The 15,957-nt window shown below is 33.6% G+C and overlaps 3 protein-coding genes across 9 annotated transcripts; 2 read left to right on the forward strand and 1 right to left on the reverse strand.

Moving 5' to 3' along the window:
- The first annotated feature begins 790 nt into the window (after positions 1–790).
- Positions 791–1,664, forward strand: LOC131021104 (adenylate isopentenyltransferase 5, chloroplastic-like). The gene has a single exon (XM_057950192.1). It carries the CDS (start codon positions 801–803, stop codon positions 1,662–1,664), a length of 864 nt encoding a protein of 287 aa, XP_057806175.1. The 5' UTR covers positions 791–800.
- A 3,302-nt stretch (positions 1,665–4,966) lies between these two features.
- LOC131022050 (uncharacterized) lies at positions 4,967–7,381 on the reverse strand. The gene is made up of 4 exons (XM_057951422.1): positions 6,653–7,381; positions 6,253–6,502; positions 6,026–6,081; positions 4,967–5,238 (listed from the first exon to the last, which is right to left on the reverse strand). Exons 1-4 carry the CDS (start codon positions 6,704–6,706, stop codon positions 5,068–5,070), a joined length of 531 nt encoding a protein of 176 aa, XP_057807405.1. The 5' UTR covers positions 6,707–7,381; the 3' UTR covers positions 4,967–5,067.
- Positions 7,382–11,347: 3,966 nt separating this feature from the next.
- Positions 11,348–15,475, forward strand: LOC131022051 (protein cornichon homolog 4-like). Of its 7 annotated transcripts, none has more exons than XR_009101137.1 (6): positions 11,348–11,486; positions 12,472–12,653; positions 13,593–13,715; positions 13,803–13,867; positions 15,097–15,135; positions 15,297–15,475. XR_009101137.1 is itself a non-coding variant. In XM_057951424.1 (5 exons), the coding sequence occupies exons 1-4, from the start codon at positions 11,415–11,417 to the stop codon at positions 13,828–13,830; spliced, it is 405 nt and encodes a 134-aa protein (XP_057807407.1). In that variant the 5' UTR covers positions 11,348–11,414; the 3' UTR covers positions 13,831–13,867; positions 15,297–15,475. The 7 variants fall into 7 exon arrangements, 3 of the variants coding, with proteins under 3 accessions (XP_057807407.1, XP_057807406.1, XP_057807408.1); XR_009101138.1 differs by having other exon boundaries at positions 11,351–11,486; positions 15,088–15,135; XR_009101135.1 differs by having other exon boundaries at positions 11,351–11,486; positions 15,097–15,151.
- The last annotated feature ends 482 nt before the right edge of the window (positions 15,476–15,957 follow it).

The raw sequence follows: 15,957 nt of genomic DNA on the forward strand, positions 1-15,957 counted from the left end.
CCCATAATATTTTTGTGTCTTGAGACAAAGGAAAATAGTCAGCACGTGCAGCTATATTTAAAGGTGAATATATATAACATGTTGGTTATTTAATTTGTTTCTTTTAATATTTTTCATTAATATTAACTACTCATTCCGTCCCATCTTTTAGTATTCATTTGAGGGTGACACGTGTTTTATTAAAGTGATTTGGTGTGTTATGAGTGAAATAATAGTCTCATCTTTTATGTGAGTGTTAAAATAATTAAAGTGGAGCAACGGGTGGAGCAAGGGTCCCACTCATTTTTACTAACAATAAAAATTGATACTAAAATGTGGTCGCCCAAAACATAAAAGATGGATACTAAAAATTGAGAGTCTGAGACGGAATGAGTAGTATAGTTATAATCGATCGAGCAATTGATATTAAAGAGTTGATATATATATTTGGTTGACATACGAATTACTCACTCCTTCCCACTCTAATAGGCCCATTTTCCTTTTTGGGAAGTCCTATTTAAATTGACTTGTTTTTCATTTTAAGTAAAAAAAATGTACTTAATTGGCCATTTTTCCCTTAAAATATAAATTTTTTAATCTCCGTGCCCAAAAGAAATGAGACTATTAGAATGGGACGGAGGGAGTATGTTTCAGAAGATCATAGTTAATCAAATTTTCTATATCAAGTCAATGATTTTATTTTATCTTTTCATTCGTATGAAATGCATAATTTCGAGAGTTCGAAATTATTATTATTATTATTATTATTATTATTATTATTATTATTATTATTATTATTGTAGATGTCTATCTCTGCATGCATGCACTCGTGCCCGACGGTGAAGTTACCGAATCACCTCAACAATGAAACCCCGATCACGCTCCGCGACAGCCGCAAGGATAAGGTGGTGGTGGTGGTCGGCGCCACCGGCGCCGGAAAATCGCGGCTCTCCATCGACCTGGCCACCCGCTTCAACGGCGAGGTGATCAACTCCGACAAAATCCAGGTCTACAAGGGCCTCGACGTAATCGCCAACAAGGTCGCCGCCGACGAGCGCCGCGGTGTGCCCCACCACCTCCTCGGCTTCGTCGACCCCGACGACGACTTCACGGCCGACGACTTCGTCCGCCACGCCTCCCTCGCGGCGGCGAGCATCGCCAGCCGCGGCCGCCTCCCGATCGTGGCCGGCGGCTCACTCTCCTTCGTCAAGGCCCTCGCCCTCGGCCGCGCCGGCGCCTGCGAATTCCACTTCCTTTGGGTAGACGTGGCGATGCGCGTGCTGCGCACGGTGCTCTCGAGGAGGGTGGACAAGATGGTGGAGCTCGGGCTGGTGGAGGAGGCGCGTGGGTTCTACGCTCCCGGTGGGGACTACGGCCGCGGGATACGGCGGGCGGTGGGGGTGCCGGAGCTGGACGAGTTTTTTAGGACCGAGGCCGAGGGCGTCGCCGACGACGGAAGCCGGGAAGAGCTTCTTGCGGCGGCGATTGATGAGATCAAAGCAAACACTCACGAGTTAGCGTATCGTCAAGTTGAGAAGATTATGAGGCTGCCGGAGGATTTGGGGGTGGAGTTGCTCCGCCTCGACGCGACGACGGTGTTTGAGGCCAACAATGAGGATGCGGCGGAGGAGTGGAAGAAAGTGGTGTTGGAGCCGAGCACGAAGGCTTTGAGTCGTTTTCTTTGAGGATATGATCATGACAAATATATATAGTGTTCTATTTATTAGTGATATGCTATTTTAGCACATATTCCATTATTAGATATATGAACTTACATAGTTATATGCTATTTTAGCACATATTCCATTTATTAGTATTTTGAACTTACAAAGTAAAATCCAATGGTGGAAGCTTGATAGTGACCAAAACAAAGCTTAAGGATATAATATGAGTAAATATTCGATTTTGTCCTATTGTATTAGCGTTTTAACAAAAATGTCCTAACTTAAGGATAAATACATACAAGTACCCATCGTTTTAGAGTTTAGTTATTTATGTTCCGAGAAAAAAATTCCAACATCTGAAAATTGACGTGGAATGTCGGAATTCCACATTCGCAACTAACGTGACACATTCACCACACCAATAAAATATGTTGCGTAAGTTGAGAATGTTCCACGTCAGTTTTCAGATGTCGGAATTTTTTTCGGGACATAAATAACTAAACTCTGAAACGATGGGTACTTGTATGCACTTATCCTTAAGTTTGGACATTTTTGTTAAAACGCTTATAACGATGGGACAAATTGAATATTTACCCTAAATATTATAAGCTAAATTGTAGTTTACTGAAGAAGTCGAAGGCTGCTAAACCGTAGCTGAAGATCAAGCTGAGACAAGATTCCAACAGAAGATCCAACTGAAGAAGTATGAGGCTAATAGGAAAATCTCAGTTTGAAGGATCAGTACAAAGGGCTAGCTGATCACAGTACGTTCCAAGCCACCATCACGAAGACTTTGCTGCTCACAATGTAAAACTGATAAAGCTGACTGACCGAAGGACATCAAGCTGACTCGTGCTCAAACTCACTCATGCCACAACCCTGATGTTCACAAGTTTAAAACAAAGTCAACCTTAATGCATATCAACCTTCTGAAGAGAGTAATATTGAATGAATTCATATAAATGGCTTTAATTAAGTTGGGTTCAACTGAATAGAATTAAGTTTATTAGGAGACCAGTCGTAATCCTCATGAAAATCTCTATCTTAACCCAAAAACCTCTATAATAAAAGGGAGGGGACGCATAACACATCTCAAGATATTGTATTCCTCCCCCCCCCCCTCCACCCCCTCTCCTAAAGGAGACAAATTTTTTGTCTTATATTTTTCTTGTGTTCCACGCCCATCTATCATTTATTGTGCTTGTCAGTTTGTTGTTCATCCAATGTTCGAGTTATAGGAGGGAATCAGGGGCGGAGCCAGACTTTCGACTCAGGGGGGTCCAAAATTTTTTTTTCAAAAAAATAATAATTAAATAAAATTTTTTTAAAAATAAATAATAATAATTAATATAATTATAATGTTATTTAAATTATATAACAAGTTAAAAAACTAGAAAAGTCTCAAATTATAGCATATGTTTTCTTTAGAAAAGACATACCTTAACATTTAGCAACATTACCTTTGTTCTGTCACAATATACATAATACATCATACCAGAAATATTGTCTGTAAATGCATTTGAATTATTATTATAACAGATGAGATAACCACCACATTAGTCGTCTAGCATCACTAAACTAGTACGATAATTTATTGTTTTATTTTTTGGAAGGACACTGGAATAAATTTATGTGAACATGAACTTCCCCCACACCCCTTAAATAAAACTAGAGTAACAGTGGGTAAGGAGCAAGGACTAAGGAACATGAACTTCCCCCACACCCCCTTAAATAAATTTATGTGAGCATTGAGCTATTATTGACCAAGAATAGGAAACACAACATTTACTTGCGGAGCAACGAAAGGCAAATGAACTGAGGGAGACGAACGGAGGCAGCTCAGCGGTAGACAAACGATAGAGTCAAAATGGGATATGGCGATTGCGAGTGAGAACGAACGGAGAGCAGCGAAGAAATAGATGATGTGCAGCGAAGTTAAGGATTGAAATTCGCAGAAGTTAGGGATTGGAATTCCAATTAGAAAAAATTAATATTTTTTTATTTTTTTTAAATATATTTGTAAAATTACTAAAATACCCCTGGGATTTTTGGAAATTCCAGGGGGGTCCAGTGACCCCACTGCCCCCCCCCCCCCCGGCTCCGCCTATGGAGGGAATAAACTAAAAGATTTGTAGGTTGAATCAAGAGCAATCAAAATTAACATTAAAAGATCAAGTTACTACAACCAAAGATTAGTGATCAACACATTCAAAGATCAAGTTTCCACATAAAATTACTTGCAGTATATGTTTTATGTGGTAGTTATGAATTAGAAATTGTGTGTTAATGTTTGAAATATTATTCCTATGAGATCTTGGCATCGAACGCCTCATCGGTATCTATCAAGGTTTAGGGTGGAAGTGGTTGTGGGTTGATAGTGGCGGAGATGTACCTAGGTTTTAGGGCGGCGGTGCGTTTTGGGTTCAGAGCAACAATGACTATGGTGTTGAGGGCGGCGACGATCGTCAATGCTGGATGTTGGAAGGGTGCTCATAAGTCGAGAGTGGTGTAGGGTTTGTAATTTTTGGAAAGTTAATTTGCGAAAAGTTTTGCTAATATTTTGTAAATTTAACTAATTGAAATTTATCATATTTCATGTTGTAATGTAATTCATTATTCTTACATTATATATAATGGACAATGAATATATTTGGAGGAATCATTAATTACTATACTATAATATTTGTAGGTGTGAACTAATTACCATAAACAAAATATATACATAAATCATAAATCTACATATGTTATGTATTAATAAACTATCTATATTAATATAGTATATGTAATAAATCACAAAAAATAAGTACATTGATATGTACATACATATGTTATGTATTACATTATATACATGTGTATATATATAACCGACTATTAATTAATATGTGAATGGATTTGTCCATATTGACATATTTATGATATCATTATCAACTAATTATCATATTTAATGCTTTAATTAATTATTAATTACCAAATTTAAGATAGGACTAAATAGTGATTGGTATAGAAATTACACTCTAATTTTGGGCGGGAAAAAAATTGTGAAGTTGGATGAGCTTTTATATATATATATAGATAGATAAATCAAACTAGGACAGGTGGAATTTTCGAGTCACCCACCCGCTTCAAAATGAATTCATCTTCAATTACTTCCTCTATTATCTGCAAGTTTTATCAAACTTTCGTCAATCTAGACTGATATTTGTAAACTTGAAACAACATCCATTATTTTTAAAATTAAACATTATAACATTATTTTTAAATATACAAACTCTAATCATCAAATACATGAGATCTTTTATGTCATCAAACCTAGCAACCCAACCTCAAGAAAATAAATATTATAGATGGTACACCGACTGTTAATCATATAAGAAATAAAAACAACTATATGAAAAGGGACTTAGATTTGAGTTGAGTTTTCTAATCATATTGAAGAGTTGATGTACAAGATGATTTGAGGAAGGTTTTCCAGAAACAAAGTGAATACAGCACCAATCACGAATAAGAGAAGAAAGGCTAACAATATCTTCCCGATGTACAGTAAACTGATGGGCGACGACCGTCTCTCCATAGTCGGATGTGAACCATCAACGCCCTGCAAAAGCAGGGTACCAACATTAGACTTGTGTCTGGAAATGCTTATAGTCAACAAAAGCATAACAATGTTCTGCAATAGCTGTTATAGTTTGTGTTTCGTGTTTAGGCTCCTTAGAGCATTACCGAGGATGATTGGTCTGAAGAGACAATATAACTAACTTTCTCAGATAACAACATATGAAATACCACAATTCTCAACTCACAGTTTAATAATCTCATGAAAAATGCTCATCAAACTCTTCATACAAGGATTACAATTCTAAAAGCATCCAATTCTTTTATCCTGCCATGATACCTATAGCCAAAGGTGGATGCAGAAACATAGCTTCGGGGGAACTAAAACCGAAAAGTATCAGCTACAAAAGGTGCTAAAGACAAAAGTTATCCAATAATATATGAAATTATAAGGCTAAATAAAAAATTGGCTGGGGATGTGGTGCTTAAGCTCCCCCCAGCCCCGCCCCTGCCTGTAACATAATTACATATTTACAGTATCAGGAATATCACGCATTCACAACTACGTCCTTCATAAGAAGCGAAACCACCATTTACTTAGATAGCTATCTCCCAAGCATTTGTGATCTCTATGTACTAATAAATGTCATTATATCAAACAAGTGCATGTAAAACTCGAAATTGATCATAAAAGGACTTAACTTATTTCTAAAAACCACATATCATGAATAGAATGACCTAAGAAACACCACATTCAAAACCACGTTACTGCTATTTCTGAATAAAACACATACATACTCCTCAAATCACAAATTCGAAAAACCACATACATGAGCATAAGCTTTCGGCACTCTCTCCCTGTCAATGTGGACCTCTCCTTTATCACCTATCAAAAGAAACATAAAAATGAGACATTAGCATAACAAATCATTCACACAAACAGAAATCAATACAAGTAAATTCTGGTTCCAAATACTACTAATATCTACTCCATACAAATACCAAGGTAAATATTCAAGAAATCCTAGAATTGGATAAGATCAGAAAAAACATTCACCATTAGATTCAACCACAGTTTGCAGCTTCCAATCCGATCCATAATCCACAAGCATAGAAGTAGGACCAAAGCTAACGGGCTCTTCTTCCCCGTCTTTAACTGCATCAATGTGTGTTGCCAGCAAAAAATTTCCTCCACCGCCGTCGTTAGAAAGCAGCTTCTTGTTTATCAAATTAACCGCGAAACGCGCTTCAGTTCCGGCAGCAAAACGCCTAATTTTGCCGGAACTCTTGCACAACACCTCTAGAAACTACATCCAATTTGAAAATTAGATAAATAGATATTCCTGAACCTAATTAGAGCAATATTTCCTAGCTAAAGATAGATGAATTAGAGCTGTAGATAGAGTTTCCACTACGAAGATCGGGATTTAAACAGTAAAATCGACATGAAAGCTTACAGGTAGAGGTTGGTGAGGATGTTTGACTTCAGAACCCTCCTTGCCCTCCGCCATGATCGGAGGAATCAGAGAATTATTCTTCCTCTTTAGCAAAATTGAAATATTGGCTAACTCCGATTAATTTTGCGGTGCTGACTTTTGGCAGGGGTATTGATTTTGATGTGCTGATAATTTTTCTTGGCGACCGGGTTTCCCCGACCCATTTACACATCCGGCCCGACCCGCACTCTCCTTACCCGAACCCTAATTTTCTGTTCAGTGTTCACTCTCTTATCTCGCCCTTTTCTCCCTCAAACTCCTCTCTCCCCACAGCCCCTTCCCCGCCGCCCATACCCACCTGCACTTCCGCCGCTTTTTCCGTCTGCCGCCGCCCGTCCCCACACCCTCCCTTCTATCTTCCCCTCTCTTGCTGTCTCTCGAAGAAGCCGTGGTACTCCACTGAATGCCGATCTGAGGCAAAGAAGGTCAGCCTCGCCGACGACGTCTCCACCCCAACCATGGCCGCGCTGAGGAGGTTGCGAGCGAGGTAATGTTTCCAGCTCGAGGCGCCGCCGCACGGCTCACCTCGAGAGCAGCAGCGCTGTGACGTTGAGGCGGCCCATATCCTCCTCTTTCTCCGGCGAAATACAGCAAGCTGGCCCCTTCTGAAGATTGTGGGTTGATGATTTTGTCAAGTTTTATCAAGTCGAAGAGTTATGCTTACATGTGATGTTAGGATTTTTAGCAATATTGATTTGTGGGTGAGTTTTGTAAGATAGTGGGATCTCTAAATTGATTTCTTCTCAAAGCAAGAAGAAATGAAAAATTACATCAATAATGCCAATATTTTTAATTATTTAATTAAGTAAACATTATCTTAAGAAAAAGTAAGCATTCATATGATAAAAGGTAATTTTGTGAAACTTTACATTATTTCACAATAATGTTCATTTTTATTCACAAGAATATTTATTTTTAGCTTTTTACTAAAGTAACTATTTTTAAAAATAAAAATAATTATTGATATGAATAAAAGTAATCTTATTTTCACTTGCTATAATTTTTATTTTTAGCTATTTGGTCAAGTAATTATTATCGTTATAAAAAGTAATATTTATAAATTATTACATTTGTTCACGATAGTTGTTACTTTTATTTTTATTGTTGTCATACAGGATTTAGAACATATAATACTTTGTATTGAATGAATGTAAACACTTATATTAACATAAGTATACATTTGTGCTAAGAAATGTATACTTATGCTTATTAAAAGTAAATATTCCTATTAGAGTTTAGGATTTAGTGTTAAGAGTTTAGTGTTCAAGGTTTAGGATTTAATGTTCAGGGTTTAGGATTTAGAAAATATAATAAGTTATAGTGAATGAACATAAATACTTATATTAATATAAGTATACATTTATACTAACAAATGTATATTCTATGCTAATTAAATAACATAGAAATAAATAAAACACATAAAAAAATAATCAAGTAATTATTCAAGTAATCATTGTTGTAAGAAAAAATAACTATTAAAATGATGAAAAGTAATATTTCACAAGCATTACTTTTTTTATGTCAATATTTACTATTTGTGATAATAATAATTACTTTGCACTTTTTAATTAATAATATGTAAAGTAATACTTATTTTCAATGAAAGTAAACATTACATCTAGAAAATATAATACTTATAATGTATGAAAATAGTCATTTATCTGATATTCTAAATTCAATCAATCAAGTGTTTAGGGTTTAGAGTTTAATGTTTAGGGTTTAGAAGATATAATACTTTATATTAAATGAAATTAAATCTCCTTATATAATACTTGTGTTTAGGGTTTAGAATTTTGTGCATACAAATGTATATGTTAGGCTTTTTATAAAAGTAAATATTACCATTAAGGTTTAGTATTCATTATTTAGGGGTTTAGTATTCATTATTTAGGATTTAATTAATATTCAGTGTTTATGATTTAGTATTCAATGTTTCGGGTTTACAAAATATTGAATGATAGGAAATACTTATATTGACATAAGTATATATTTGTTCTAACAAATGTATATGTTAGGCTTTATAAAAGTAAATATTACTATTACAGCTTAGTATTCAAGGTTTAAGGTTTAGTATTCAGTGTTTATGGTTCAGTCTTCAGGATTTAGGTTGTTGAAAATATTGAATGATTAAAAATACTTATATTGACATAAGTATACATTTGTACATACAAATGTATATGTTAGGCTTATAAAAGTAAATATTACCAGTAGGGTTTAGTATTCAAGGTTTAAGGTTTAGTATTCAGTGTCTAGGGTTTGGTATTGATTATTTAGGGTTCAGTTTTCAGGATTTAGGTTGTAGAAAATATTGAATGATAAGAAATACTTATATTGATATAAGTATACATTTGTGCATACAAATGTATATCTTAGTATAAATAAAAGTAAATATTACCATTAGGGGTTTAGTATTCATTATTTAGGATTTAATTAGTATTAAGTGTTTAGGATTTAGTATTCACAATTACATTTATCAACGTAAATTATACTCTTTATAATTTTATTTATAATAATCAAATTTACATTTTCGTATTTATGAACGTTTGCAATTATTAAATATAATTAATAATCTTGATAATTATATTTATAACCATCAAATTTATCCACATAAACTTATACTTTGTTTAATAACTATCTATACGTTAATTAAATGACAATATTACTTTTGTAAGTTAGATGTTACAGACAGAGCAAATCAAACATAAGCTGTTTTTTAAATCAAATCAAATCATTTTTTTAAACGTTTTTTTTCCTTTTCCTATTTTTTTTTTAGCATTTTTTATATATTTACTTATTTTTGTTTTGCATTTTTTTAATATATTTTGGTTTTTAAAACCTTTCAGTATTTTCTTTATTTTTCGTTGATTCCTCATAATTGTATTTCCTAGTAAATTATCTGCTGATTTGTGTTTGTTGAAAAATCATTGTTGGTGATTGTCGTTCATAATTTTTGTTTGTGTTAATTTTGTCAAGTAACTATTAGTATGAAAACAAGTAATTTTTTAAAACTATTACATTTGTTCACAATAATTATTACTTTTGTGAATGAGAATTTGTACTTTTATTTATTTGATGAAGTAAATATTATCGTCATAAAAATTAATTATTGATATGCATAAATGTAATATTTTAAAATTATTACATTTGTTCACAAATAATAATTATTACTTTTATGAATGAGAATTAATATTTTTATTTATTTGATGAAGTAAATGTTATCATAATAAAAAGTAATTATTGATATGAACAAATATAATTTTATAAAATTATTACATTTATTTTAATGTAATAAAAAGTAATAATTATTATGAAGAAATGTAATATTTTCGAAACATTACATTTCTTCACAACAATGTTTAATGTTATTAATCATATGAACTTTTACTTTTATAAACAAAAGTAATTATTGATATAAAGAAAAGTAAAGTTATTTTTATTGGCTAGAACTTTTATTCTTATCTATTTGATTAAGTAATTATTATTGTATAAAAAGTAATTATTGTTACAATAAAATGTAATATTTCTAAATTATTACATTTGTTCACCATAATTGTTACTTTTATTCTTGATAATTTGTACTTTTAGTTATTTGATCAAATAATTATTATTGTAAGTATACATATATATATATATATATATATATATATATATATATATATATATATATATATATAGGGAGAGGTTCAAATAAGAACCACTAAATAAAATTAGAACAGAGAACCATTTTAAACCATTCGATCATCAAGATCTACGGTGGATGCATCATCTTGGTGGGTGAATGCAGATCCTGGGTTCGAATCCTGAAGGGAGCAAAAAATTTATTATTTTCGGATGCATTAAATTTAATAGCGAATGCATTAATTTATATAGTAGATGCATTGATTTTAATGGTTCTTATGTTCTCACGATAAGTGTGGTTCTCACTATAACCGCACCCTATATATATATATGTATGTATATATATATATATATATATATATATGCTTATTAAAAGTAAATATTTATATTAGGGTTCAGGGTTTAGAAATACTTTATATTGAATGAAGGTAAATACTTATATTAACATAAGTATACATTTGTGCTAACAAATGTACATTTTATACTAATTAAAAGTAATTATTATACTAATTAAAAGTAATTATGCATATGAATAAATGTAATATTTTAAAATTATTTTTTTTTCCACGAAAATTATTATTTTTACTCACGAAAATTTGTAATGTTAATTATTTGGTTAAGTAATTATAGTTGTAAGAAAAAATAACCATTGATATGAATAAAGATAATATTAAAAAAAAAGAAATAGATGGAAAAAATAAAAATAAAAGTTAAAAAAGTGTTGAAAATAAAAATTAAAACAGAAACATAGAAAAAAAAGAGCTAAAAAAAGAAAAAAGACAAAAACTGAAACAAAAAAAAAACAAAGATCATTGTAAAAATTCAGAAAAGAAAAAAGAAAGGAAAAAAAGATTGGGAGAAGTGATATTCGAACCCACTATCTCACACACATTAGAGAGAAACTTAAGACGGAAATCCCTACCACTCCGCCACAACTTTTAAATTGATTTAAATTGTCAAAATTAACATATAATGTGTTTTAGAGCAAATTGTGACCGCATAGGATGCGGTTGACCGCACCCAAGACCTAACTCTATGGTCAAAGTCGTTTCCTTTAGCATACCTATCTGAGGGAGAGAGACACAGAGAGGAACGAGAGGCAGCAATGGCGGATTTATTTGCATGGCTAATTTCCTTCTTTCTCGTCATAGGTATTATTGGAATTATACTTTTCCAGGTAAATTAGTTGCTTTTCACTCTGTTTTACTTCACTTCGGCTCTTAAGCATCATATTCTGACTAGCTTATGTTTCACGTTGATCTCGGAACAAAATTCTTCTTTTTCTTTCCTTTACTTTTTTCTCGATTAATCTGTGACTGTAAGTCTACATGGAATTGAAGCAAGATAGATTGTTAGAACTGAGATACCAATTGACTGTTTGTGGGGAAAAGGGCTGCATTGGGGAAAAGACTGTTAATGAACGATGAAGTGAGATTATTTGGGCGTATGAGAAATTGAAATTATGACTATGGGGGGAGGGGGGCATAAATAGTTGAGAACATTGGAAAATGTGTTTCTTGTAGCTGTATCTTGTGTAGATTATATAAAAGTAGAATCTTTGGGGATGGCTATGTGCAGTGTTATTGATGTTCATGATTTATGAAGTAATTAACAGCTGATGAACAAATGCAGCTAGGAAAGATTATAAACAAAATGCGTTACAGTTTGTGATTTATGAGACATCGACATTTTTTGGATGAGCCATGACGATTAGTGAAGTTCCGCAAGTGATTGGTGTGAGATCTTGCCTAAAACAGAGAATAGAGAAAATGTTACCGATGAAATCTTAGTTTTAGAGCCTCGTATGGAGCTAAGTTTGGTACTGAAATCTTTGTAGAACCCCATCATTTATTCATTTTGATGCATAAGTTAGTAAGTTACTGTGTAAGATACCAATTTGCTATGTTAAAATCGTATGAAGAGACGATTTTGCATCTTACAGTCCGATAAATATGAGGCTACTGTAGGGAAGTGCCCGTGCCTCGAGCAGAATCTAGGATGCCAATGGGACAAGCTGAGAATTGAAGCTATCTTATTTATTTGTCCTTCTCTACTACTTCCTCTTTTCCTTTCTTTTCTTTTCTTTTCTTTTTGTTAATGTGGTCTATCTCTTCCTTTCCTTTACTTTATGGGAAAATGATGCCTAAAAAGTTGTATTGCAGCTAATGTGCTTGGCCGACCTTGAGTATGATTATATCAACCCATATGATTCAGCATCCCGAGTAAATAAGGCTGTTTTGCCAGAGTTTATTGCACAAGGAATTTTATGCCTTCTCCATCTTACAACAGGACATTGGGTTATGTTTCTGCTCTGCCTACCATTTGCATATTACAATGTAACAATGTAAGTTTCTGTTCCGATTACATTGTCTATAATGTTGAATGTTTTCTCTTCCATCACATGGTCAATGTAAGCTGATAACACTTGAGCCGATTCGGCTTCTGCACTGTTAATAAGAGAAAACTTTGTTCAGGTGTATGTAGTGGTGAAGATCCAGAGAACTCAACTTAAAACTTACTTCTGCGAGAAAATCCTTATATCTCGATTATATAGAAACAGATGCATAGAATCAAACTTTGGGAAAGTAGATTGAGAAAAGTCCCACTTGCGAAAGGATAATTAAAACTGAGCACGAATCAGTAAAAAGGTATATCCTCACTGGTTTGATCGAACATTCTGGTACTATTTTGCTGTAGGGTACTTCAAAACTATATAGTGTAGATAAGCACCAGCCAAGGATGCGCTTTGTGGCTGCATAATGCAACTAGTATCAGCAGTACAAGTTTATATTTTCTTAAAAGTTTACATGATTCGGATCTTTTCCAAGTGACATCATACCTCTACTTCTGCAACATCTGGGTTAATGGACTTAATTATGATTCCGATTGCTGATTAATTTGGGAATGAGATGTTAACTAAGTGAGCGGTTGTTTATCCTGTGAGATTTCAATTGTTAAAAATTGTCTTCTACAGCATGAACTGAGAGCCAGTTGCCTCCTTCATGGTTAGGGCTTTCTGGATTTTTTCCTGTAGCAGACTTGAAGTTGATTCACTTACATATTACCTTGAAAAACATCTTTCGTTACCACTATATTAATGGGTCCACTAGAAGTTCATGTTCATTCAATATTTTTTTCTCTATATCTGCAATCCAATGTGCATTACTTGCAACTAATTTTTTCTCTCTTTTTGAGAACTACTTGCAACTAAATTAAGTACTTGTTTTTTAGCTTTTCATTTTTACTGGAAAATAGTAGCTGACTGGTATCGACTTAAAATTAGATATACTCGGCGGCAGCACTTTGTAGATGTAACTGAGATATTCAACCAGCTTCCTTGGGAGAAGAAGGTGAGATTATTCAAGCTTGGGTATCTGGTCATCTTTCTGGCATTGACGATATTCCTGTAAGCATATACGATATTTTCATATAGATTTGTAAATTCCGGGTGTCTCTTGCTTTTCCGGCTTCTAAAACTCACGTCTCGTTTCAGGATGATTTGGAGCATCGTGGATGAATGATCAATCTAATTTGATGTTGTCATTAATGATGCATTCTGTAAGCTTTTGTTTATTACAATTCTTTGATGAGTCTTCCTGTGCATCGGATTGTCTTACATTTTTCAGTTAACCCGTTGAATGCTGAGAAATATCACATCCTTTGAGGTAGTAGGAGTAGAAGAAGGCACAATCATTACACTATTGTTATTCAGAGAGCTAAGTCACTCCAATATTATTTGGTCATGATTTAAGGCAATATCACACAGCGCTGCCGTGGAATCAGGAGAAAAACTAGGAAGTGAGTAATTGTAGATCTAAGTCTAATGTGGAACATTTGCTCTTATGCAATAGGGACCAGGAATTTTTTGTTACTTTTACAAAACTGTAAAAAGGGCTTTCTAATATGCGTGAAGATTGTATATAATATTTATCAAAGCGCAGTTGGTAATTATTCAAGTGTAGCAGAAAAGAAAAAACAGTGACAAATTAGTTTTGTCGTGTCCACTGCCAGAACTGATACCTTGGGGTGTGGATGTATTGTGATTAGACAACGGAATAATGAACTACCGATCTGCCCAAATGAACAGGAATTCTTGAATTGTTGCTTTCAAGAAAGATAAAAATGCAAAAATAAAACAAAAACAACGAACCACAATGAAAAACCCGACCAGTGATATTTGTGCTCCCTAAGAATTGGAAGGACTATATTCTACATGAACTTTCATATGGAACAGCTACTCAAGAAGTAAACTTTTATGCAGTGTTTTAGATTTCATGTTATTCCAATAATAGGTGAATAGAAATACTAGAACTAAATGTGTCTGTGTTGGTTTTATTAGCTATAGGATTTACACTATTCCAGTCTAAGCAAAATCATTTGTTAGTTATTTGTGAAGCAAGTGAGATGGCTTACTTGATTGAAGTGTTTGAAAACAGTTAAAATCTTCATGCTACGACATATGTAGGACCTCAAGAGGCTAGCAGATGTAGTTTTTTCGTGTCGGCCCATTTGGGAACTTGTCAATATAATCAGCTAAAAAAAGCCTAAAATTAGTCAATACATCGCCTCATTGCTTATTCAAGATAGGAACAGGTCATGAACATTGAGATTTCTCACACCACAAGTTTTGAATAACTGTCTGCTTTCTAGTTGAACCGTTGTAGTCATCATAAACATTGTTATGGAATTCACTTACCGGTCACCATAAGATGTCCAAGAAGTCATGCTTGCTCTTGCTCTTTCTAACTTGATGTCGATCTTTTTTTTTTTTTTTATAATTGTTTTAGCAAAAGAAGGTGATCAAGGTGGCATGAAGATGGCATCCGGTATACACTTGAATTCGTTCGCACTATTTCCATAAACGTCGAACCTTCCTTCAACCTGTGCTGAGCTTCTAGTCTGTGCTCACTGATGACAGCATTAAACATTTGTCGATATTTATTTAAAATCTTGGTTTTGTTGGGACATGAACGTCATGACTTTGCAGGTTTGCGAATTTGGAACTGGAAATCGAAGTCGATCGGTTATTATACTCACATGGGGCTGCCCCCACGCCATGTTCAAGTTGTAGTAGTAATGTAAGTTTGATATTTTTTTAAATTTTTGTGAAAGTCTTTCTTGTTGAATTTTGGTGTTTTGTTGAATAAAATACTTGTTTGATTGGAACTGATGCATCAGCTGACATTATATTATGGTAGCTTGCAGCATTATTATGATGTTACGAGCGAAAATTTAATAATTTATTTTAGTTTAATAGATTAAGTATGGAGTGAGAGTCAATAGCTGACGCGGAAGATTCATAATTTGATAAATTTACAATATTAAATAAAAAAATTAAAAGGCCTCGTCACAGGGGGCTCGAACCCTTATCGTTTGACCAACACACACAGAGAAGATTCATAATTTGAGATTTACCTTTAATAATATAGTTTGAACGAGTTCGTCTCTTATTTATATACCTATTGATGACATGATAGCTTAATATATAGTTACTTGTGAATAAAGATAATAGTTTTTGTATATGGTTACTCATATTATCATATTAACACTCGTGTATTGCGTATTAGTATTACATCATATAACATATGTGCTACCTATGCCTTTTCTTTTCTTTTTTCACTTGGGGGAGAGAGAGAGAGCGGTGGGAT

This window comes from Salvia miltiorrhiza, chromosome 4 (genome assembly GCF_028751815.1).
Source record: "Salvia miltiorrhiza cultivar Shanhuang (shh) chromosome 4, IMPLAD_Smil_shh, whole genome shotgun sequence".
Lineage (NCBI taxonomy): Eukaryota > Viridiplantae > Streptophyta > Magnoliopsida > Lamiales > Lamiaceae > Salvia > Salvia miltiorrhiza.

Bases quoted from the DNA above. Each gene is read 5' to 3' on its own strand.
- LOC131022051 (XM_057951424.1), top strand. From the start codon at position 11,415: ATGGCGGATTTATTTGCATGGCTAATTTCCTTCTTTCTCGTCATAGGT. The intron at 12,654-13,592 runs GTAAGTTTCTGT...ACTTAAAATTAG, and splicing joins GCATATTACAATGTAACAAT to ATATACTCGGCGGCAGCACT. The intron at 13,716-13,802 runs GTAAGCATATAC...GTCTCGTTTCAG, and splicing joins CTGGCATTGACGATATTCCT to GATGATTTGGAGCATCGTGG.
- LOC131022050 (XM_057951422.1), bottom strand. From the start codon at position 6,706: ATGGCGGAGGGCAAGGAGGGTTCTGAAGTCAAACATCCTCACCAACCT. The intron at 6,503-6,652 runs GTAAGCTTTCAT...AATTGGATGTAG, and splicing joins ATCCTCACCAACCTCTACCT to TTTCTAGAGGTGTTGTGCAA. The intron at 5,239-6,025 runs GTATGTGGTTTT...CTGCTTTTGCAG, and splicing joins TGCCGAAAGCTTATGCTCAT to GGCGTTGATGGTTCACATCC.
- LOC131021104 (XM_057950192.1), top strand. From the start codon at position 801: ATGCACTCGTGCCCGACGGTGAAGTTACCGAATCACCTCAACAATGAA.